This window comes from Notolabrus celidotus, chromosome 14, assembly GCF_009762535.1.
Source record: "Notolabrus celidotus isolate fNotCel1 chromosome 14, fNotCel1.pri, whole genome shotgun sequence".
Taxonomy (NCBI): domain Eukaryota; kingdom Metazoa; phylum Chordata; class Actinopteri; order Labriformes; family Labridae; genus Notolabrus; species Notolabrus celidotus.
In genome coordinates this window covers 16,226,619-16,253,167 of record NC_048285.1, presented here as the reverse complement: position 1 = coordinate 16,253,167, position 26,549 = coordinate 16,226,619, and the positions used below count along the sequence as shown (strand labels likewise).

At 38.9% G+C, this 26,549-nt stretch overlaps 1 protein-coding gene across 1 annotated transcript in view; it reads right to left on the bottom strand.

Moving 5' to 3' along the window:
* dscamb (Down syndrome cell adhesion molecule b) overlaps positions 1-26,336 on the bottom strand; it is a 114,476-nt gene extending 88,140 nt beyond the window's left edge. Inside the window, exons 1-3 of the mRNA XM_034700402.1 lie at positions 26,240-26,336; positions 23,430-23,747; positions 22,704-22,850 (exon numbers count right to left, since the gene is read on the bottom strand). Coding sequence (XP_034556293.1) covers positions 22,704-22,850; positions 23,430-23,747; positions 26,240-26,327 — 553 coding nt within the window. The 5' untranslated portion in view covers positions 26,328-26,336. The remainder of the gene's footprint in view (positions 1-22,703; positions 22,851-23,429; positions 23,748-26,239) is intronic.
* Positions 26,337-26,549: the final 213 nt, after the last annotated feature.

Here is a 26,549-nt window from a genome sequence, read left to right as displayed (position 1 = left end):
AGACTTTGAAAAGGGTCAATTTGACCCGCAACATAACAGGAGGGTTATCTAAAAACTACAAAAAGTGAAATAGAAATCTTACAAGTTACATTTGGGAACTGTTTACTTTAATAGGTGGCATGTTATGTGTCTAAATGTGCTAAGACTGTTATATCATGTATCAAAACTGTGTTTACAAAAACTTAAGGTTATGGAAATGTTATGAAGTTTTGTTTAATGACCATATTCACACAAAGAAAGCTGGACATACAAGCATTTGTGTTTCTTTACACCATTGTGAGAGGAGTGAAACAAAGCAGAGAAAAGACCAGTCTCCATTTTGTTTCTCTCCCAAGGACACAGAGAGAAGAAAAACACTTGCACAGAATTTCTACCCAAATATGTCCAGTTCAATGAGAGATATTGCCAATCACTAACACACAAACACATACACTGCACATGGGCAGTAATAAACACAGACAACCAATATTCAACATGAAAAAAAAAGTACACACACACACACACACGCACACACACATACACACACACACACACACACACACACACACACACACACACACACACACACACACACACACACACACACACATCCTCAGCCTGGGTCGAGCTAATATTCAAGCGTGTCAGGTGGAACACTCCATTCTTGGTGAGAACAGAGGGGTGTGAGTGAGCTTGCAGGTCCAGTCTGGTTGCTCCTAATGGACCAGTGGTGTAGTCCTATAAAGGGCAGCCATCTATCTGCACCCACCCAGTCAACTCTGACACTGTTTCCAAGGAAACACCACCCGTGGGAGCCAGAAAAGGGAGGTGGGACCTTGAGGGAGCATATTCTCCTGTGCTGTCAGAGTGCCAGGAGGAAGGAGAACAGGAATGGAGTGATATAAGGGTGGAGGAGTGAAGGAAGGGAGAGAGGAGAGACAGGGGGATGGGGGACAAAAAGGAGGGGTGTACCAGCGCTTCACAGGGGTAAACTATAACAAGACATGACACGCGCACACACCCCAGGAAAAAATAGTGACAAATGCTACTAGAATCACATTCTCACATAGATACACTTCCTCTCACAAGGAGAGGCAGACTGCCACACACACACACACACACACACACACACACACACTCACACACACACACACTCACACTCACACTCACACACACACACACACACACACACACACACACACACTCACACTCACACTCACACACACACACACACACACACACACACAGACACACACTGTACATTATGTGCAAATGACATACAGCAGACACACTATGTGCTTTTGTGCATGCATGCGAGTACAGGCGTAATTTTGCAGACGGGCATCACGGGACCTTCCACAAAATGTGCAGCAAATACAAAAAAATGACACGTCATATTTCATTTTCAGATCACTTTCTTTCGCTTCCATCCAGATTTTCAAAGAGACAGAGAGCCACTGATGCAACAGCTGAGATAGAGATGCCTTCCCGTAGCAAGGCCCACTGCATCATCATCTCGAGACCAGATCACACTGTCACCTCCAATAATGTCACCCATTAACAACTTTATCAGTCATCATGTGGGTGATGTCAGGTATTTGTTCAGCTTGATTTATTCATATGCAGAGTAGACTACAGCTGATGCTTTAAAAAATAAACAAAAGGCTGTACACACCCAAACTAATGTGCTTTTGAAGTTTCTGATGTAATATAGTGTATATTGAAAATGAAATTAAATGTCTATAAAGTTTAACAAATTCTTCATTGTGATATACTGCCACATATGAATGATATAAGCCTATTTTTTAATAGAAGAAACATATACTTTGTCAGTTAATACACACAAGAGTTTAAATGTACAGAAACCCCAAAGATATGAGGCAATCAACAAATCGTTAAGCCATTACACAATTGTATTTGTGTTATTACTGTATGCCTCAAAAAAACATACTCTTTAGGCCTTTTGGTTTTGTGAATTGACTACTAAATACTGAAAGGTCCTGTGAGGAACTTTCAGGTTGTGTTTGGTTTAACTGGTTTTGTCCTGTACATGTGTTCTTCATAATTTGAATAAAAACTCTCATCCTGATTTCTTCTAAAACTTAAATCACTCATCGAAATGCAGCAACTTCAAATAAAAATACCTTATAGAGAGTCTGTCTTTATGCGTATGTTCTTGTTGGCTTTTGTATGTCATAAAGAGATATTTCAGTCTTTTTCAAAACTGCATAAAAAGCTCCTCACAGAAGTTTTAATGTTTGGAGTGTTAATGCTAGAGTAGCAAACTTATACTGAAGAAAACTGTAGTATGTGTATATATATATATATATATATATATATATATATATATATATATATATATATTATAATTATCAGTATTATATCATATAACATAACATTGCATTATATTACATAATTATTATTATTATATTATATATATATATATATATATTATGTATATTATGTTATATTATATTATTATTGTTTATTACAACCAATGCTACTATTATATAGCACTTTTTACTATTTTCTGTCTGTATACAGACATATTATATACCCATATATATATTTATATATATATATATATATATATATATATATATATATATATATATATATATATATATATATATATATATATATATAATATTATATTGCATACAATCCATCATATCCAACCATAATCACACCATGTCAATAGAATAGAATAAATAGAATAGAATAGAATAGAATGTACTTTATACGTTCCCCAGGGGGAAATTCAGGAAACAAAACCTGTCATCACTGAATAACATTGCTTACTGCCTGTAATGAGAACTATTTACACCATGTATAACATTTGTATATACCTTTATTTTATTTTTAATTTATTTAAATTGACCCTCTATTTGTGCTTCATCATTCTTGTACTACTCTTGCTACTTTGTCTGTGTTGCTGCAACAACCAAATTTCCCCCCAGGGGATCAATTCTTTCACTTTAAAAATAAATGTGTGCCAGGCGGATCAATCATTTGTACAGCACTTGATACAACACTTTAACAAAAAGCCAAATAATTGCAAGTTCCTTTTAAGTAGCAGTAGTTAAACATGGTAATTTATGACTTATCTGTTTGGCCTCCTGTGATCACGTGTAATACCTTACATACACTAAACTTCACACTACAAACATACCATTCTAAGGTCATTGTCACCTTCTTTACAGCAGCAGTCTACACAATAGTACTGACTACGTGGCACAACATCAGCCCACAGACACAGAATCAATTAGAAGGTGCAATCTCTGCACATCTATTAGCCATGAGGCCTGGGTACAAACGCCGAGGAGGGAGAGAGAGGAGGAGAAAATAAGACATAATTATTAGCTGACAGAACTACACAAGAGGCTTGATCACCTTCCTACACAAACTTAAAGTCCCAGGGCTTTGTATCATCGGATGAACACACATTTCTTTCTGTGTTTGATAACTGTGAATATATACAGAGATATGTTGTACAGACTGTTGCCATACTGTGTTTGAGAAGTTGTAAAACCAAAGGATTTCTCATTCGTCCATCTAATGCCTACGTCCTCCTTCTGCATGGCTGCTGATTACAGTCTGTGTACTGTCTGGCCGTGCAATACTGACTTAATGTTGTTTTGCTTGAGCAGAGCTATTGCTGCGACCCAGATGTCTATATATTATAATCTAATCTAAGATGATTCTGGCTCTTCATTGGCTAATCCACCACCACTCTTCCTAATCTGACATCTAATAGACAACATCTGGACAAGACAACATAAGAACAAGAGCAGAGACAATCTGATTGACCTCTTAAAGAACAATAATCTTGTCTGTACAGTAACTTTGTTTGTGGAAGTAAATACTCATCAACATGTTGTGATACATGTTGTATTTTCTTCAAGACAAAGATTATAGGGTGGGGTTGCAGTGATGGTCTGGCTTAAGCTTTCTGGTCAAATGATTTTACAGTGTTACTTTCATTAAATTCAACACCAAGCGGAGCAAATGATTTCCTTAGATTTTGAATTTTGGGAGTGAATAATCTTGTACTTGTAAATAATTAAATTTTAATAAATCATTAAAAAACACTTCCCATGTTGCCTCCTTTCTAGCCAGACAGCAGGTGTCTCACTGCATTCACACCTTCGCCTAAAAAGAAATGAATAAATACAAAGTCTATTTCTTCTGGTGTCAACACCTTCCTTTGAGTGTATAATGGATTAAATCATCAATAATCAATTGAAAGTGTCACCTTAAAGAAGCAGGTTCCCTCATTCAACTGTTCCTTTTTCTTCTGTCCACTCTTAAAGTGTGATGCACCCCTGAGTGGTAGTTCTGTCTTTTCCAGACTGCAGGAGACCTTCTCACAGAGCATAGCAACAGACCTGTCTTTCCTGTAAAAATAGGATTGGCTTCTGTGATGCCGACCTGACGCCACAGACACAACACACACTTCACTTCATTTATTATGCGCCCAAACCCCTCAATGCCCAGCTTTTACAAGTGATGTCTTCCCCTCATCACATTGCTCAATCTCTTCATAGCTCCCATTTTCAACCTCTTGCTCAGGATTGAAGCCATTTACCTCGCAACCCCATCAATATTTCAGCTCTCCCGCATGTGGAATCTTCCCATCTATTGTACATTTCTATTGTTTCCTCTGGATAATGAAATGTTAATGTTATTTGGGCATTGGAGACATGTCGTTGACAACCACAGCTGCTGTGTTGCAGAAATCAAGTAAACTAAGGCCATTTGCATTGGTGGATCCTCTCTAATGGAGAAAAATCATGACTTTGTTGCTCCTTTGATTAACACACACTTTTATCAGGTAGTTGTCTTGAAGTAGTTAAGTGCACATTGCAAGGGGAATGACTGTTACATGTTTGACTTAAACTATCACCAATTCCCAATAAAGCAGCAAAACAACAAATACATCTTTTAACTCAATGCCATAGAACTACGTTTTAGAACTTTAGAACTTCAGTGCCTCTTACTCCAGCCTGCTGCTGTTCACATTTTCAGTCTAACAAAAGAGCTGAGCTGTTTACTCTTGTTTGACTACTGTTTGCTGAAATCTGCAGGGGCCAGCATTTTTATGAACTGACCTTGGTCTTTTTGACAAAAAAAATTAAGTGAATAAAAAAACTATGCAAAATGTGTGTGTGAGTGTGTGTGTGTGTGTGTGTGTGTGTGTGTGTGTGTGTGTGTGTGTGTGTGTGTGTGTGTGTGTGTGTGTGTGTGTGAGTTAGTGTGAATATTATCTCGTTTTAAAAGTAGATTTTTTCATCGTACCTGGTTGTAATACGGATATTCCCGCCAGACGGTGGCTAAATAGCGTCTTAAAGCAGTTCACTAACTGCAATAAAGCTGGGGTTGGTAATCAGATTTAGATACACTTTTTGTTATACTGGTTAAAATGATCTTTATGTCCTGACGGCAATCAATACGTAATGTGTTCTTAAAAAAGCGTGAAAAAAAAATGGTATCTTCCTCTTGTCTCTCCTCTCACCCGCTCGCACACTTTACACCTCTCCTGATGCCTTCACTGAATGTCAACACTATAGGAATTAAGAACATCTACACTGAACACGTTTAACAAACAGTAGAGCTGTTACAGTATTATATGTGTTATAACTTTTCTCCTGATATCGTGTCACCGGTACAACTGGATAATGCTAGAATGACAGTTGTGAGTACTAACAGCAGCCATGTTTGTTTGTGTTTTTAACTTTCACTATGATAATGTTTTGGTGACGACTGGTTTTGAATCAGTCACCATCATACGGTCGAGGGGCGTCGTTTTGGAGGAGGGGGGAGGGGAGGGGAGAGGGGTTAGACGGAGTCCTGAGGAAATTCTACATTCAAACTCATGCTAGTTTTCCGTGACTACCAACCCTAGCTTTAAGTAACAGAAGAAGAAGAATGTTAACATCAGTAAATAGCAAAAGAAGAAGTAAAAATTTGCAACAGTCACTGGAAATACGTGTGTAGTGGTATGAGATTCAGACACAGAGATAATAGCAGACAATGAACATGGCTGTAAAATGTAAACATACACGCCACGCTGCTGCATCACAGAAACATTGACATAAAGGTCGAGAGTGCCCGCTAATAGCAGCACCTTTTCCTGGTTCTGGTTAACGTGACTGCCACACAAACGGACCGTTATTGGCACAGGCGTGTTGTGGAGTGGTTACTTTTACTGTCTACACCTGCAGTACAACAAATGATGTTAGTCATCGTTGTGTCAACTTGACAGTTCAAACCTGCTGTCGGAGTGTTCGATTACGAATAATCGCTGAATTAATACCAGTGATTATCGAATAGTATTTTGGCTTGAAATGCCCATCCTTAGTGCGTGTATATTACTAGCAAACATCAAAGCGATACTCCAAATCACAACATGGAGGATATAAAAGTGCAATAATGAAGGTATGTATTTCAAACCTCACCTGTTCTATTACAATCTTTGGATAGTCTGCGTAAAGAGCAAAGCTCTGTGCATTGCACCATACAGGTTGATCAAACCAGATCTTGGTGGTATTTAAGGCTAGCTTTCAGCTCTCACCATCCATTGACGCATTCAGAGAGGTATTTCATGCAGGCGCCAGGGCAGAGGAGGCTGAGCAAACAAAACACACCAAGAAGTGGGGGGAGAAAAGGACAGATGTATTGAAAGCTGTTGAGTGATGTGTTTTTTCTTTATTGCTGTGCGTACTGTTGACTGAGAGGAAAGGAAAGATAACCAGCACATAGAGACACACAGAGAGAGAAGCCTGCTTCAGTAAGAAAATAACCTTTCTTATGGGTTTGAGCAAAAAGAGGCCAGACTCAACGGTACATGTGGAGATGAGGGACACAAAGTAAGCCATGACAATGCATGCACCATTTCACCCTCTTATTGGAAATAACTGCAGTTAGTCATTCTGCAGTATATCAAAGTGAAAAAACAAATCAAGGCTGATCTCTAATTTCTAAATAGCTTAGATGCTGAAGTTATTTTAAGACTAACCAAATTTTCCTGACACCATGTTTTCATTAATATTTTCTAAACACATCTATTTGGGCATGATTTTAAAGTACTCAGATTATGGGTTATCCTAGCTTATGCAAAGGACCCTGTGCACCAAACACTTATCAGTTTCATTTCTTTGTCCTCCCAATGATATTCATGCCAAATCCCACAGCGCCGTATCTTTGCTCACAGCTGGCAAGTGTAACTAAAGGATTATGCAAGCAGCTTCTACAAGCAAATAGATTTCTCCCCACTTCAGAGAAAACTGCTAGTTATGCAGCGCCTATCTGTCCGCCAGGCATGCACAAAAACATGTCTCCTATTTTAATTTTTTTTACTTGTTTTAACAGTGCATTTCAGAGGCAGATGTGGAGGGAAGAGTGGAAGGAGAAAAAGGAGCATATACAAAACAAGCACAAAAACAGAAGGCTGCATAAACCTTTACTTTAGTCTATGTGTGGGCACAGCCCTTCTGAAACAATCATCTGATTGTTCAGCGTCCTCACCTCTGCACTTTGGTTATGTATGTTTGACTTTAATATGATGCTTTAACACGAGGACAAATGATCACCTGAACTGGAACTGGAGTACAAGCACATGTTCAGACAAGGTACCGCCAACAATCAAATAACCAATCTAGATGCAAGTACGCCTCTGATCACTAATAGTCCACTCTAGAATGACACTTTATGGTTGAAGCCTCACACCAGTAAAGCACCACTTCCTGTATGCAAATATTTCTGAAGGTTTCCTCCCCAAACACGGTCCTGATCAAGTCTGTTCTATGATGGTCAGTTCCCATTCTTTCCACAGTCTCCCTGTAGTCCCTGAGGGAGATGAGTGTATTAATTAGCATTGATCTGGGGTAAGAAAACACAGAGTAGATTGGGACAGGGCCAAGGCTATCACAGACACAAGAGCTTGCTTGAAATACAGCACAGAATATATTTTACATTTAAAACAGTGAACTGACAGGTGGAGAAGGAATACATGCGCCATTTAGTATAAAACTGAGGAGCAATTGCCAAGTGATAACATTCATTCAGGTTTTCACGTATAACAATTAGGACATGGTGCCGTATTTGCTGCACAAAATAAGTTTTGCTCTCATTTTTATACAAAATTCTGAAATTCCAGTTTCAACTTGGCATAAACAGGCGTTTGAAAATTAAATAAAAAATGTACATACTCTACTCTTCCAGACCTCCTCCTGCACATTGTATTCAGTGACTGAACAAATTATTGTGCCAGGAAATGGCAATCTTTGTTTATCCACCCATACACGTCAATGTTTTTTTGCATAGCTGCCGATGGGCACCTCACGTCCTCACCGCAGATTTGTTAGCTTGTGTGTTTGACACGTTAGTGTTAGTGTTGTTTTTGGCATGACCTTAAACATGTGGCTTGTGTATAAATTGAAGATCGACCCAGGATGGCTATACTCTATATGAGAAGGCTGGCCAGTCTCTGGTCACAGCCTTTACTTTAACTTTAACTCTTCCTGTTGCATTAAAGTTACTAACCATAGACCTTTGTGGAGTCCCTGAGCTCCAATGTCTAGTAGGTTCCTCTTAGTTGCTGCCGTAGACGTCCTGCTGCTGTGAACGTTCCAGACTCCAGCTGCTACGGAAGTGCCGTACTCCAGTGGCAACAGCTACTACCACTATCAATCTCATCACCATCATCGCTCTCTCTCTCTCTTATTCTCCTCTATCCCTCTTTCCAACCCCAACTCGGTTGAGGCAGATGGCTGTCTAACATGAGTCTGGTTCTGCTCGAGGTTTCTGCCTCTTAAAAAAAAGTTTTTCCTTGCCAATGTAACTAGCTAAATACTGCGAGGTGCAATGCTCATGGTGGATTAAAATGAGATAAGATTGAGTCCTGTCAGTAAGAGGGGACTGGATCGTATCCTGTCTTGATGTTGGGTCTTTGTTAATAATTTAACATACAGTATGTTATAGATAGTGTTTGTTTAGATTTGGCGCTACAAAAATAAAGACTGTTTGATTGACAGCCAAACAGTGTGAAAATCATCTGATTCCAGACCCCAGCCAGTCGCCAGTTGCAACTCAAATTTTTAAATCCCTCTTTTTTCCTCTTCTTTCTATTTCACTCAGATACTCCTCAGTCCTTGATATACCCCACATTAATCAGGTCATATTGCTGATCCAGACTCTCTCTCACTTGGATATTTTGAACCATTTTTCTTTGTAATGACCAAAAAGCCACTATGTTAATGTGACTAAATCAGTAGTCCTAATCACAGACCCAAAATGCATTTCATCTCTTCCCGCTGAGCAGGCAAGGCCACCATGAGCCATTAGGTTCCAAACAGCTGTGAATGTCTTGTTATGTGCACAGCAGTGTATCACTGGAATTAGAGAGAGAGCTAGTGATATCTAATTGAGAAAAGAAAGGGTCCACCTGCAGTCTTAAGGTGTGCAGGAAACTCATATTAGTGTAATTCTAGTCTCCTCTTTCTCCCTGTCGGTGTCACAGCCAGGGATTCACTGATTAACTGCAAACTTCTGGTAGCTCTGGTATGATACATTTCTGACTTCTCAAATTATGATGTGCAGTAGAACATTATTCATATCCTGACCTAAGTACTGTTAAATTCCGGTCCATTTAGGGCTGCCTTAATTCAAGCCAATGCTTGGTTGGTCATCTGTTGCAGCTTACCAGTTTCTAGAGATTCAGAAAAACTTGTAGTGTTAAAACCAGCTAGGGACACTGGAAGGGTCTGCGATAGGGCGATATGAGATCGCAAATGATCTGCAAATCCAGATAAATTGTAGTAATGACACATTCTATTGTCATCCATGGTAGTTCCATGCTCATGCATAGATGTATGTTCACTTGTTTATAATGCATATACCCTGCGCTACTGCTAAACAAACTTCATTATGAAGCTATGTACGCTCAGTACAAAAACACTACACTCACAAGTTTTCCTGTGAGTTCTGTGTTTTGTGATAAGCAGTGTATCTGTTTATAGCAATGTATGAGCCAAGCCTGTCTCACTCAGGGTCAGATTACATATACAAGGTGCACTGCAAAGATGGTAAACACAAATAAAGTCTCATTCCATATCTCTGTTATACATTTGTTTGAAATCCAAATTGAATGTGTAAGTTGCTCTGGTTATTTCGACATTATAAAGGGCATTTTTGCTAATTTCATAGACTGTTTTAGCCATAAAATGTATAAATAATGGATGTAGTATTCATGATGTCACCCATCTGTTTCTGAAGCACTGTTTTGAAGACAATCGTCAGCGGGAGCCATATTGAAAATGGTAAACTCGGAGGGCTGGTGGCCTAGCGGTCTAAGCATCCCACATACAGAGGCTATCGTCCTCGTCGCAGAGGTCGCTGGTTCGACTCCCGTCCGCGACAATGTCCTGCATCTCTTCCCCCACTCTTTACTCCCCACATTTCCTGTCTCTCCTCAGCTGTCCTATCATAAAAGGTACAACAGCCCAAAAATATAACTTTAAGAAATAAAAGAAAATGCTGAGCTCAACCTAACTGCTGTCAAGCTAGTGTGAGGTAAAGAGGCAAGCTTTGAGCCACGTAGACAACAGCTACAGTGTTCCCGCCTGTCAATCAAGTCAGCTGTGCCTCTCATAATGGAAAATTTGTAATCTTAATATCTTCGAAATTACTGCGTTGTGAAGAATGTCACCTCCCGTGCAGTGTGTGCCGATCGAGAAGTGAGCTATCCAAACTTTTTGTACCAGACTGTAAACGTGTTTATTTCTGCTGTAACGATCGGTTACTTCCGGGGCCAGCCTCAAGCGAACACTCCAGAAACTGCAGTTTTTAACACTTGCGTATTGGCTTCAATTCTCGCGGTCGGAGGTTGACGCTTGGTTTTAACCAAAAAATGTATATCGATAGCCTTACTGTGATATTGAAAGGTAGATTGATAAGTTATTAGAGCAATTGAGATTTTTATAACTACCCTAATAGATAAAAACAGAGGGCATATGAAAACGTAGACGTGACATTGCATTTAGAAAGGTTTGTTTCCAACAGATGTAAAAATGCCTTACGAAATTGTTTGTTGAAAGTGTCTAATATTATCTAAGAAAAGTCCAAGAAGAGTCTTGTATAAACCATGTCGCTATTGTAAAGGAAAATGGAAAGAGGAAGGAAAGAAGAGAAAGAGAGAGAAATAGAGTTATGCTGGGAAGAACAGACAACAATTACACTTGCCCTAGGAGGCTGAGGGGAACCTGACCACGTTGCTATGGAAACTCAAGTACAGCAGAAAGTAACAGCAAAATCAATTCAGAATGAGCTTATCTCTTCCTCTCTCTCTCTCTCTCTCGTTTCTCATTTCACAAGGGCTACAAAGCATGTTTCCACTCTGAATTCCAGTTTAACTATTGCTGGGCTGATGCAGCACTAATCACAACAAACACAATGTTTTTTTCTTTCATCTCCCCTAAATGACAAATGTGGATTATAGTAACCAGAAAAATACATCTTCAAACATGCACACCTCTGAAATTGTATGAAGGAAAGATGCAAGCTAAGGCTCAACACAAATCACCCTCTGTCTCAAGCAGACCATTCATTCTTGTTCTTTCTTTCTTTCTTTCCCTCTCCTCTCACTCCCATGGAGGGGCAACAGCAGCTGTGCGCAGGTGATAAGCGTGTGCAGCAATGGCTGCTCGGCACTGATTGGCTAGCTCAACTCCTACGCTGATGTAAAGATTGCAGGCTGCGTCTGTCAAAAGGCCACTCTGCTCTTGGCTGTCACCATGTGACGTCATTGCTGCAAATGACAGTGAAACTGACCATAGATTTACATCCTGTTCCCTTTAATGTTTCTGCAGAGGCAAACTATCACATTTAATAAACAAATCAAAGACAAGCTGCAGTTAAAGATATAGTGTGGAAAATTATTACTTTATTTGAATAACAAGCGTAAATTTAGCAGAATACAACCTCTGACTGCTGTGGAACGTTTCTGATCCTCTATTAGACATTCAGGTGATGACAGAAACTGACTGCCTGTCGCCCAATCCGGCCCTCTTATTTTCACCACAGCCACTTAGCAGCAGCCTGCAGGGAGTTTGGGTTTTGTTTTGATCTTAGTTGTTGGCTGTGCAATGGCAAGGTGAGGTCAAAGACAGACTGGAAGTACACTTAGTGTTTGTGTGTGTGTGTGTGTGTGTGTGTGTGTGTGTGTGTGTGTGTGTGTGTGTGTGTGTGTGTGTGTGTGTGTGTGTGTGTGTGTGTGTGTGTGTGTGTGTGTGTGTGTGTGTTTGTCTGTGTGTTCTCAAGGCTCAAGCTAAACAGGAGGCAAGAGGAGAGAAAACAAGCCTTGAAGAAAAATAATGATGGTTGATGCCTCATACATCAGGAAAAAAGAGACGGAGTCACCTTGCATTGATGTTGGCTGCTTGTTTGTTACTAAAGGAGTCAATCTGCGGAAGAATTTGACAAAATAGACCATAGCGTCTCAATGTAGCAACAACGTGGTATGGTTTTGTGTTTCCTTGTATTACCTTGTATTCACATGCTGTTAATATGTGAAAATCATGACACTGTTATAACTATTTGATACAGCCCTATCACTTTGGATAAACCTGTAAGTTTTGCTTTCAAGTCATATTTTAATAGGAACATTGAGAGTCAGTTTGTGCCTTAGAAAGGAAATAATTTTCATTTCTGAAAAAATGTGGCTCATCTTAATGCACTGAGCATTTCATAAAGCCACAGCAGTATACTGTATTTAAATAACAAAACTGATTATGTTTCTTGTATTCCATTTTAGAGTTTGATTTATTAGGCATCTGTGGCTCTGTGGTGAGAAGGCAAGGACAACGTGCTGGTACTGAGGTGCAAGCTAAGAAAGATGACATCGACCTGTCCTTCCACCCACCGTTATGGGGAATGTACGATCTATCTACGATAAGGTGGACGAGCTAATCCAGCACCAGAGTAGCATCATGCTAACAGAGCTAACACCGGACACGAACGCCACATTGGAAGGATTCCACCTGCTGTGGGCGGACAGGATACAGGAGAGCAAGACTGAACTAACTGGTGAAGAAGGCCAGCTCTACCCTGTGGAGGTGGTGGCTGACAGGAGATTTATGGCCAAGCTGTCGTCTCTGATGGACATTTCTGTTCTATATATATTCTTGTTGAAATTCTTGTACTGTACACCTTCTTGTTTGCTGCTGTAACTCCATAAAGTTCCCCGTTGTGGGACGAATAAAGGAGTATCTTATCTTATCTTATTTGGTCATCTCTCAGTTGGAAGGTTGGGGGTTAAATCCCGGGTCCTTCTGTCCACATGTCTATTCTGTTCATATAATTTAGACATCCACAGATGTGTTTATTTTACTCTGAGTTCTGTCAAGTTACTACAGCTGACAACATGCTGCTTCCAGTTATAGCCACTTCAAAGTAACGTTTTTTGGACTGCGTAACGTGAGGGGACTTTTATTGTGAAAAATGTTTTCTTGAAAATGAAATGTTAATCATTGAAGTAGCTTAACCGCAATTAGCGACGGCCGTCAGGAGTTAAAATATATGCTGTTGTTCATTTAGCTTCAAGTCACAGCTACAGTCATAGATCCTACAGATCTTGAACTTTCAACTACCACGTTTTAACACACTTTCAAGCAGGCACAGCCTTAGTAACAGATGAAAATCCCTGCATCGCGAGATTCATGAAGTGTTAGAGGGTAACACAGAGAGGAGGGGGGTCCCATCGACGTTGTTCTCTGTCCCATATTACTCTGCTACGCTACTATGTTTACCAACCACTTAACTTTGATCACATATATACATAGTTGGCCTAGTTAGCAATGCAGAATTGAGTGTACTGTTTTTTTTAAGCCGTGCTGCGCACCCCCTGTCGTACCTCTACGCTAAGATATTTGCGCGTTTGACTGTAGGTCAAATTGAGCACAGTGACAGCTGACATAAATGATCGGACGAGATGATCAGCTGAAATGCCGATCACCGATCTTTTAAAAAATGTCAGATCGGCTCTGATCCGGTACTTAAAGTCGGGATCAGGACATCCCTATTTTAAACCTGATCATGTTTAGATGTGGATTTCCCATTTCAGGACATATCAGCATTTGAGAGAAAGCTGTAATATATAAAGATCCATATATTAGTGTCTGCTCAAAACACTCAAGATCCCTACTTCTGATTGTTGTAAAATAAAAATAAACTAGACATGTCTAATAAGTGTTGCAGTGCCCAGCAGGAAGCATGGTCACCGAGGCACTGTGTGAAAGTTTGAAGAGGCTAAATGTGATTTACTGTATTTCTCCAGATTTACCAACCTGAGAGCTGAATAAGACTGTGTATTAATCCTTCATTAGATGGAAGACAAGCAATGAAAAATGGAGTGGAAATCCCTATTAGGTCAGCAGAATGATTTCAGGGCCTTTTTTTTTTTACATCTAATCAGTCACTTTAAGATGGGATCAGACACTACTGTATTATTGGGTGTAATTGAGCACACAAGTTTGTCTCCAGTTCCCCTCAGTGCTTCAGTTTGGAACATATGGAAAGGTTCCTCCATGAACCAGCCACCTGTCACCAACACGCAGGCACAAACTGTAACAGAGGGAGTTTGCACCTACACAGCCACAGTCACCCAGCAGACCACATCCAGGAGAGTTTATGAACAGAAATTAATTGCTTGTTACGGCTGTATTTAGCTCACACCATGCTTATTACTAATCTGTGTCTTGGCCTGATGCCAGGTTAGTTCTGGCCTTGCTCCAGCCCATTTTCAACACAGCGATGTCCTACAATGATCCATAAACTCCAGCAGGATAGATCCGCTCTCCTCACTTGGTTTTATGCACCTATCCATTTTATTTACACTTTTTTTGTGAACAAGTCTTCATATTTGCTGCTTTCTTGTTAATATAGAGCTGTAATTATAAACTAATCTGCTAATAACAACAGTGTTAAATATACAATTAAGTTATATTGAAAAACAATGTGCCTTTTGTTTTTGTGGATTCCATACTCGTGTTTTACTCACATACCACAAACAATAAAACAAAACGTGGACATTGCTGTGCTTGATTCCTGTAAAATGACAGCACACTCTACTAGAACAGTGCTTATTTAATCCTCTGTTTTCAATCCAAGATGAAAACGAAGGGGCATCCCCATCACGGTAAGCCAAATTGCCTATTAAAGATGAGAGCATGTTCTGTCTCCCAGTGCGCCCAGCCATCACTACTCTAATCATTCCCTGCCTAAACAGCCTAATGGCTGCCATATTGCTACTGTTTATTAGTAAACACTGATGGAAGAGTGCCCGCTTCAACAGTTGTTGATTTTGTCTATCCGTATGGAGTATCAGCTGGGAATCACAGCCACTGTGCCAGAACGTTGTCTGCTTAGTCTCCCATCCCTAAACAGATGCTTTATTGTTTTATGTGCATAGCGATTAGGATGTCAGTAGACAGCATAATATAATACATAAACGTTAGATTAAACTGTAAACAAATTTGATAGCTTATAACAGGCTTTCTACCTCACTAGATATCTCCACTGATTTATTGTATAAGACAATAGGAAAGCAAGGAAGAATGAAAATTAGCATTCTCAGGCACAAATTACAATTCTGTTCCCAGTTGCTTAGCCACAAGGACACTCAAAAGACGACCTTAGGTTTTAAGATGCTTTTCGGAAGCCCAGTCCAAGATCGATTTCCCTCCATCTCTGTCTCAGTGACCCTTCTATCGATCCTTATCAAATATGTAACACGTCCTCAAGCCTTCACCACAGCCAAGACGGAGACTTCAAACAGCTCAAACTGAGAGTCAAATGAGAGCTAGATTTCTTTGTTTTCTAATGTGAACAACAGAGAGAATATATGTAACCAAAATAATAATGTTTAAAAAAATATGAGCTTCATCATCCAGAAACAACAACATGCTGCTGCAGCTTTAAAGTAATAATGTAATCTCATCTATTTTAAAAGCTGTGAGATCAAAGCTTTCCTATAGTTAGCTTTGCAAAAGAGATCGTTTTTAGTTTTCAACAAAGAGAGACACGGTGCAACCAACACATGAAGAAGAAACACCCCCAACTATGTCAGCTAGAACCTCACTCCTTACTAAAAGGGTCTTGTCTCGCCCTCTTCCAATTCCCCAAACTCCCCTTCACACAGCACTCATACAGTATGTTGCAAATGCACAAAATGCATCCTTCAGCTCATGTTCCCATAATTCTTTGTGGCAGCAGAATGATTAATGCACACAACTATTGATTTTTTTTTTCTTGTTTTTTTATATTTCTTCAGGAGAGCATATTCTTCCAGCTCCAAACACCTCCTGCTTGACACACTTTGCACAGCGTCACTCATATATAAAGGCAATGAAAATGACTTTTAAAAGGACCTTTATATAAACACACACATGTGCACATACACACATTTTTCAAATAATAGGCACATCTCCCTAAGCTTTAAGGCAGCTGTATGTGAGTGGACTGGGAAAAGGGGTGCAGTGAAAGACAAGGGTCAGCATTTCACTAACTGCTGATCTGTGTGGGAGGAGGGGGGAGCAAAATGATAGGCTGTGTTGTTTTCAGAGGGGTTTCACTGCAGAATGGGTGGAGTGGCATGCAAAAAAAAACCTGTCCACATATCCACACCATATATAAACATATATACAGTATATGTGTGCGTGTGTGTGTATGTATATAAATATATAAACACACACACATACGTGTGAGAGGGGAGGGAGTGTGAGGAGAAGAAGGAAGAGGGAAAAGATCATGTGGCTTATGTGACGCAGTCCCTTGTTTACCTCGCTCCCCCACTCTCCCCTACACTCCTTTTAAATTCTACACCCTCTTCTTTACCTTCTCCTTTCACTTACCTGTCTTCCAATCTGACCTCTCCTCCTTTATATATCTTTGCATCTTCTTCCCTCCCGAGCTCATTTCTAACACCGTGCCCTCTGTTCAAGGTTGGCCCGACTTTGGGCGTGTTGAATTTACAGCCCTGTCTCCGCCTGCCTCTCAGTGCCCTCACTGTCAATCTCAGTGAAAAATGGAGGTGGTGGCACATCGCTGGCATGATAAATTCTTGCTGAGCAATTATTCTGTAAACCGAACCCCTACATTAGCCCCTTTAAAGACATCCTTAACATTCCAGCAACTGAGCTGGTGGCTGGTTAAGTCTGTGGTTCTATTAGCAAGCAAACTGTTTAATTAGCCTCTATAAGCACTCACAAGAACCCATGAGAGACGAGTGAGCAGAATACGAGTGTGGAAGCACTTTCATTGCTTAAATGCTAAATGTACTGCTGGGAAGTAGACGACTTGAATGGGACTGAAAAATGTAACTGGATATTTTTTTTTTACTAATGCTGTGAGTATCGGAGGAACTTATTTGCATAGAGCAAATAAAAAAAATGCATTTTCCAAGCAGGAGGCAATTGAATGTGTTACTGTGCCAAGAAGGTTATGCAATGAGATGAGAAGAGAAAAAGCTGATAGTCAAGGCCAGTGGAGGAGGATGGAAAGGAGTGGATGGCAGAGAAGCAGAGAGTATTGAAGAAAAAGAAACAAAAAGAAGAAAAAGTGAAAAGGAAAAGTCTCAGAAAGAGGAGGGAAGAGGAGGCACTCCATATCACTTAAACATTATGAGAGTCTGTAAAAGAAAATGTAGGTTACAAAAATGGGTACCCTCTTATGAGTGGGTAATAAAACACATTATTAATCAAACACATCAAAACACATTTAAAACACATTAGTTGAAAGTACAGATGGTCTAGACGTATGTTTATATAATATTGTTCCCTAGATATTCCAATCGGAAAAATGCAGAGATACATTTCTATTCTAATATGGTGAAAAGGGGATTAAAAGATCCAGTTAGGAGGATAGAAAAGCAAGAAGGACTGGCTTACTCAGTATGCATCTTAACACAGAGTGTTTCCTTCATGTCTGTCCTATTCTCCAGCACTGAAAAGATGAAAGCTCTGCATTTCTGTTCCTATGAGGAAGCCTTATCTCTAGACACAAGGGGGAAACCTCTCTATGCCGTCCCTTTTTTCTTCTCTGGACTCCCCTTTCTGTGGGTGTGACTAGTTTCCCACTGGATAGGGAACTGGATAAATGGAATGCTGCAGTGTTTCTTTAGCTTAGGTACAGGTAACAAAAGTACAGAAAGTAAAACAAAAGTTTACATATATATATATATATATATACATATGGCAAGCCGCCATATATACATTTATACGTATATATATATATATATATATATATATGTATTAGAGGTGTGAAAAAATATCAATACAGCAATATATCGCGATACTTTGACCTCCGATATAATATTGATATTTCAATTCTTAATATCGATTTTTTTGTAAAAATAAAAATTCATATTTGAGCCGAGTTGGAACTAAAACACGACTTCAGTATTTCAAAAACAATAAAGTGGAAAAGTTTTCAATCAAACAGTTTTGACTTAATTTGTCCTTTCAATTTTGAGTAATATTGTGTGATTTACATATACACGATCTCTATTTTTTTCTTAGTTGACTGTGTTGAATATCGCAATATGTCACAATGTTGTGATATCGTGACGCGTATCGTGAGGTTCTTGCCAATACTCACCCCTAATATATATATAAAAGTGGTATTCTCAAGAATCTCAGACTTAATGATGACGTCTTTGAATTTCTGGTCTTGACTGATCCTTTGGTTTTAAAATAACACACATTAACTTTCTTAAAAAAAACTAATTGAAATAAAAATTCACTGATGCTCAAGTAGGCACATTTTTTGACATATACATTGATCAAAACAGCTAGATATTACTTATGTGATGATGGCTTATACAGATTACATTCTATTTAAAATGTAGTTCTATTTTAAAGATGTGCCTCCAGTCTGATTTTGACCAACCTGAAGCCTTTTATTAAACAAAATTTAACAAAAAGGTATCAAGAAAACTGAAAAGTTTTATTATTATTATTTTTTCAATTGTCTTGAAATAATAAATGTAATCAATACATTTTTAAAGCAAAAAATTATAACTTCTCAGAACACAAACCGAAGAGAGTAGGATTTGACCTCAGTGTTTTTATATTATTCATAAAGACTCAAGATCAATCCATTACGAGCAACCACTTGGCAACAGTGTTTAGGGAAAAACCTTCAACAAGAAGCGTCAAGTCTTAGACCAGACACCCATTTGCTGTGACACGATAGGGCAGGGAAAGTGTGATAGAGGGGGAAATTGTAAAAAGAAGATAGAAAGAGGAATTCACACAGCAACAAAAATAGCAACAGATAACACAGACTTCTAATCATAACTGAGGAAGTATGTCTAATCTTAGCAATAACAACACCAATAATGATAATACAAGTATGACTAATGAAAACAATTATAGCAGTTCAAGTCGAGCAGGATTTATCAGTGACATCAAACTTTTGCTTTTAATCTCCTTATTTATTTCAATAGATTATTGCTGGTCTCTTGCAGTATGATTGCACTGACAGGAAATATTTTCAGTGAAATTAAGTGTTGAATTAGAAACCCTTATTAAAGCACTGTGTGTATAATTTGCTGAAGAGATTATGCTTACTTCATATAAATGCTGCCTCTGTGTTAGAAGTAGTTAAGCAATTCAATACAAAGACTATGTACAACTACTTATACTATCTGTCTCATTACTATCATCACTCTCTCTCTCTCTCTCTCTCTCTCTCTCTCTCTCTCTCTCTCTCTCTCTCTCTCTCTCTCTCTCTCTCTCTCTCTCTCTCTTTCTCCTCTATCCCTATTCCTCGCTGCTATAACTAGCTAAATACAGCAAGATGCAATGCTCATAGTGGATTAAAATGAGTTAAGATTGAGTCGCATCCTGTCTTGATGTTGGGTCTCTGTTGATAATTTAACATAGGGTAGGGTCTACACCTGCTATGTTTGGAAAAGCTTCTTGAGAAAACATTTGTTGTTATTTGGTGCTATACAAATAAAGATTAATTGATTGATTGATTGATTGATTGATTGATTGATTGATTGATTGATTGATTGATTGATTGATTTATTGATTGATTGATTGATTGATTGATTGAATGTTAAAAATGTTAAATGAGAGTGCAAGATCTATGTGACTACATGGTTTTTGAGGCTCATTACATTTCTTAGGCACTGCTTTTGTTGAATCTTCTTTATGCAACGGAGACAGTCCATCTCATTACACTGGTCTGGAGTGAATGATGAGGGATAAAAACTACACCCTCTCCTGTTACAAATACATTGCCACTTGACAGGCAAACACACAGGAACAATATGAAACTCACATAGACGTGTGCACACAGAAAGATTTATGTGACAATACTAACACATACATGCATTAAAGTAAAGGTCCATCTAATAAAATCCTGGCAGCTACGCAGCAGGACAAGGCTCAACGTCACCCCTCCCTGCTTTCCTTTCTTTCTTTCCTTCTTTTCTTTTGCCTCTTTCATCTCTCTATTAGCTTTGTCAATTGTTTATCAAAGCAGCCAGGAGGCGATTGGAGCAGAGCGTTTGAAAGCTCGTGCTGCGAGATCCATTTTAAAATTCATGACAGGTTAATGGTATGTTAGTGGCAACATTAGGACCCACTGAGCTTGCGTCATGCTCATTCACATTGAAAACAGGCTGCTTCAAATGACTACTAAGCAGTCCTCATTCTGAGAGGTAATTCATATTGTAATTAACTTTTCAATCACAGCTGATTAATTAAGACAGGCCCTGGTCTGTAATTATGCATCTATTTTTGACCCTAATGTGGATCGCTGGATATTCCAAGATTGCAGTGGCCTGAATGATTTAAGCTGGCTTCCTCCGTACATAATGTTACTGATTTCAAAAAGCTTTAGATGGGTTATTCATCTACATTTGCTCGATCATAAATTGACACCATCCACCAAAGTTTCTTTAAGGAAGCTAGTCTAGTTTGGGAATTATCTCCATACTTATCTATTCTTCCACACATTCCGATGAGCAATCAAAAGATTGGGAAGCTTGATGTTAGAGTTTGCAACAAAAACCTAAAATTAATAATTAACAATGCAGGATTGCTTTATTTTGTGTCCAGGGAGATTATTTTTCTCATGAAAGAATGAAAAAAATGAAAGTAGAAAAGAAAAGAGAGGCTAGATAAGAAGACAGGAAACGGGGCATGGTCCACCTGCACCCAGCCGCCATTATCAAACCGTGTTGGTGTACTCATGGTCTCTCTCTCTTGCTCGCTCGTGCACAATAACTTGCACACATATCCTTCTAACCCTCGCTCTTAGAGCAAACATACCCTCTCCATAACAGTGTGAGGTGAATCCGCTCATGCATCAGAATCGACCATCAAATATTTATCATGGAGCAGCAGTGATTTTGACAGTGTGCTCATGCTTTTGACAGCACTCGCCTGCTGCAATACTTATTGGAGTAAACATGGACAATCCAATATTGCTGTTCTTTTGAATGCTTGCAAGAGAAGAACCGAGCGTAGAATATAACCTATCAAATATTACTGCATATTCTATGGGTCGTCAGGGAGTGTATAAAAGAGAGGTTGTAAAGAAAAGCCAAGAATTAACAGTAAAATAATGGTTAATTTGAGAAATGATTAAATAAAAGGTATGATGTATGGTCAAAACATGTATTTATGTGAAGGGGTGTTGTATTTCCCAACTCAGTTTAAAGCTTATTGCTGTTGATAAAGATGGGGACTCTTTTTCAGTCACAGTTGATATGCACATCACCTCCATCTGTTGTTTACATGCTTCATTTCATCCTAAGAAAATAAACAAATCTATCCACTGCATATTCCTTTACTTTCCATGACATAACGCAGTGTCTTCAACCAGTGGCTCTAAGCGAGTAACTAGAGTAAGCGCAAGTAAATAAGTCGCTGGCATGGATCAGAAGACACATCTTCATGCTTGAACAGACACATTTAAAATGCCACCAAAACACTGTCCCAGATTCTGCCCTCAGTCAAATGACATCAAGTGCTCACTTACAGGTCCCTGAACGCCCCAGTATGAAGCAAAATCAGCCAGCGGGCAGTGCGTGGAGCAATCAAGAGATAACCATCCCATTTAAGTTGAGTAAAAATCCAACTCGCAGAATGTTATGGTTTCTTGTGTTATCTTGCTGTGCCAGTGGATTCCAAACTAGAAGGCTAACTAGGTCAATGATGCGATGTAAACTGTTCCACTGTTCCACCCCATGCTGGACCTAAAATGGAGTTGGCTGAGGTGGAGTGTGTACAGGAGGGAGAAGCTTAGTAATTGAACGTGACACTTGTCAACATCCTCTGGCAAGTGAGGGGACAGGGCTGTACAAAGTAACTGCAGACTACAACAGTGCACAGGTAAGAAGATGACTCATGGTGAAACAGAACATAGTGTCCAAAGGGCAGGGAACAGTGTGGAGCAGTGTGTGTGTGGGGGGGGGGGGGGGGGGGGGGGGTGGAGAAACAGCCACCAAAAAACCAACACTCCTCATTCTGTCAATAATTCAATCTCATCAAATATTACCATTTTACAATTAACGCTGGCATTAAACCTTCTCATTTTACTCTCTAGGCTTCATTCATTTCAGAAAACAGCACTGAAATCTCTGTATTCCGTTCAAGTACCCAGTTAAAATAAAGTACAAAGTACAGAAAGAATTGGAGTATTTCTTGTCTTACCTGAGCTGAGTGAAACTGTGTCTTTCTCCCATGATACAACAGTAACGTAGGCCTCCACAGAAGCAGGAATAATGCACTTGAAGACGGCTACACTGCCTCTCATAGCCTTTTGATCGGCCACTCTGACTGTGTAGGGTTCTCGGGAAACTGTACAGAAACAAAAACACATAAAACATGAGTAGCTTCAAAAATAAGAGACCATGTAACAATAATGTCTATATAACTAGTTGCTATTAAACATACAATGTCACTTTATCTTATAATTGAATTTCAACTTTATAGTTAATTTTACAACTAATTGAAAACTAGTCATATATACCTCTTTTTTAAAACCTTTTATTTCACATATTTGCTTATTTATGTCTTTGTTTTGTTGCAAAACCTGATTTTCTCCTCTGGATATTAATTAAAGATATCTTTGATTTGCCAAGTAAACTTTCCATCCTCACTTTTGTTGCAATAAGGCCAAGACAATCTTAAAGTGATCCAAATATTGACTATGAGAGACATCGAGATCATAAAACAGATTTTTTTTCTGATGTTTCTTCTTTCTTTTGTACTTAATCTTACATTTCTTATTATTCTTTAACACTACTTTGTTTTCAAAACCTTGATATAACACATAGCTTCCACTTAAAAATACGTCTCATCAAATATAGTACATTTAACAGCATCACTATTATCATAAGCAGAGATGCTATACAAAGCCCTCCTCTCTGGACTCACCAGCTTTGATGTGGACATCCTGACTCCTAATCTTGCCAGAGGGGTTCTCGGCAGTGCAGTAGTAGGTGTTATCGTGGATCAGCTTGCTGAAGCTGGATGGCAGGAAGTTGAAGATTTGTAGGGTTCCATTTGGGTGGACATGACGGATGCCCGGGACATCGTAGATCTCCTCGCCAGTCGCCAGATACCAGCGCAGCAAGGCAGGTGGTGCACCACCAGCAGGACAGGGCACCGAGGTCCCTGTGGTGCTGGCAAATACTACCTCTTGCAGAGATGCATTGACAAAGTATAAGCTGGAATGTAGATCCTCACTGAAAACTGAGAAAGAAAACAGGACATTATTGTTACAACACTGTATGGTATTTGCACATTTTGTGTTATCAAATAGCGTTTTCATAGTGCATTTGTTTGAAGGGTTTTGTTGCAAAATTTCTTGTCCTATAAATAAGTTTGGAAGTACCTCAAACATATCACCAAAAGGAAACATATTCAGTTAACCTAGGGATGATAAAGAAAATAACTATTTTAATTTGTTCTTCTTTATAATAAGATTTTAAGGGGGTTATGTTGTAATATTAAATATCAGAAAGCATGAAATCAGTATCCATCTCAAGCCATCCATTGTAAGTAGTATAGAAATGATCAGCAATTTTAAAATGCATCAATGTATTCCCTTCCCTTGACCCTAGAACATTAAATTAGCATGAACTACTATCAATTATGAAATAAGGTCAGTTGCCTTGATCATGTTTGGTCTTTAATTTATGCCGTTATCAAGCAAAGAAAAGGACATTAAATGCAGTGTGTGCAGTAGGGTTCTCTCGAGGACAGTGGGATTATAAATGTCACTGTTAGAGCAATTAGCTCCACATTAATCAACAGCTGTTTGATTTAACAGTGATGAAGCCAGCACGTTTGTACTCTTAGGTTTTGTGTTAGAGTGTCAGAGGGAGAAAACCTGTATGTAGTATTTGTGTGTGGATGTGTGTGCGTGTTTGAATCTTGCTTGCCATCTCAGCCTGGTGACGAGCCCAGAGGCTCTGCACTAAGTGGCTTACAGTGGCACTGGCAGCTGGCTGGGACCCTCCCTGGGGGAAAAACATTTTAGCACTTCATAAATTCCTAACAAGGTTTCAAATTGCAGACGTTTCCTTTCTTTTCTACGCTTCAGCAGCTCTCATCCGGCAATGAGAGACTTCAATGATCTGCGTCTGTACATGCGCACATCCACACAGCACCCATTTGTTGTTACAAAATTAGGATTCTTCATTTTAAGTTATTAGCACACCACCAATTCTTATTCAAGAATTTGCTGGCATATGGAAAACATTTCCATCAACTACTGTACACTCTGTGTAACAAAAACTAGAATACACAATGATAAACCTATATCCTGCGATGCATAATGTTGGGAGCAGGGGGACCGCATAAAGCAAGTCATGCATCCTGAAGACAGGTCTAATCAGCCTGCAAAGTGGAAACACCTGTGAGGACAGCCTGCTGTGTAGCATTGTGAACACTTGTGCTTGGCTAAAACAAACGTGTTAGCCACAGTGAAGTATTGCAGCACAATTATTCAAGCTTTAAACTTGCATTTACAATACAGTTTTAACTTACTTTTTTAAAAACCTCAATTGCACTTTGAAGAAAAATGCACGTTTTAGCACACCAGGAGCTACACAGTATCAAATAAGTGTAACTATGTCACCAAACGCTTTTGGGGTTATTATATTATAATATATAATCTATAGTATATTTTTATTAGCAAAAAAACGAGTATCGGATTATATCGGACTGCATCTAAAATCTCCGATATAAGCACTCTCATACAAGCAGTCCATTCCAGACTCCAGAGCCCAAGTGATCACAACAACAGCGTGTGCGAAGGTCCGAAAAAGACGTTGCAGCTGAGTGCAAAACTTGTCATGCAACCTTTGAATTGGAGACCTTTGTGAGGCCACTATTGAACGTAAGAACAATCCTTTACATTACTGGAGAGCCAACCAAGCTCAACTCCCCACCCTGGCAGCATAATTTGTTTTTTTGGATATACTGAGGTTATTTTTCAGGGTATTCTAATTTTTTTTTCAATTTATTTTATTCAATTTAAGTATGTTCTTATGTTTAAGGTTAAAATGTATGTAACCCATTGGTTAATAATACATGGGTCAGTTTTTCATATACCTACTGTTGCTGACTATTGTTCTCTGTTTGAGTAATATCACTTGATCAAGCCTTTTTAAACATTCCATACTACAGAATAAGTAATAAAAGTATGTATGATTCGTGCTGATATCGTATCGGATCGATATATCCGTATCGGCCAATACTCAAGGCTGCATATCAGTATTGTATCGAAAGTGAAAAGGTTGTATCGGGACACCCCTAGTTTTAATTATAACTTGTTGCTGACAATTGTTCTAAAGAAATATTTGGACTGCATTTATTTTTAATGTGTTATCTTCAAATAGGGGTTAGATTTTAAACTGCATGTATGCTAGTGATCAGAATCAAAATCAGATCTGGTTGTTTTCTCAATTGCAACCGTAATTTCGCAATAGTCTCAAATTACTTCACTTACCGATGAGTACAGATGCGCACCTTTCCTCCAAACCCAGCAGAAAAAAGTTACGTTTTTTACACCATTCCTACCAACAACAGCTTTAACTTGAATCTAGCCAATGCTAAATTAGCTGAAATGTATTAGAGTTATTTAAAAAAAAGGGGGGGCAAGATAATTGTAAACTATCTTGATTACATTAATACAAGCATAAGGCAATCGATCTTAAACAATAGTGTCTACATTTTACCTGTTTTAAGGTCGCAGTCGTCAGACGTATGCTTATCAAGGCTATCCCGCACAAGCTGAGTGAGAGTGGCCTGCGTCACTGCGCACATGTAGTAAGCTAGCTTGCTACCCTGCCCTGATGATGACTTCGAGCTGTTCCAAACAGCATGTCACATATTTACAAATAATAAATAATAATAAAAAATACACCTAAGATTTACACATGCAGTGCTGTGCTACTGCTTTTGAGGTATTTTGAGATAATATTCTTATGTTAACAATATTGAGATATAATAAAATGAGACTGTTATAAATTATCCAGCTGTTTTTAG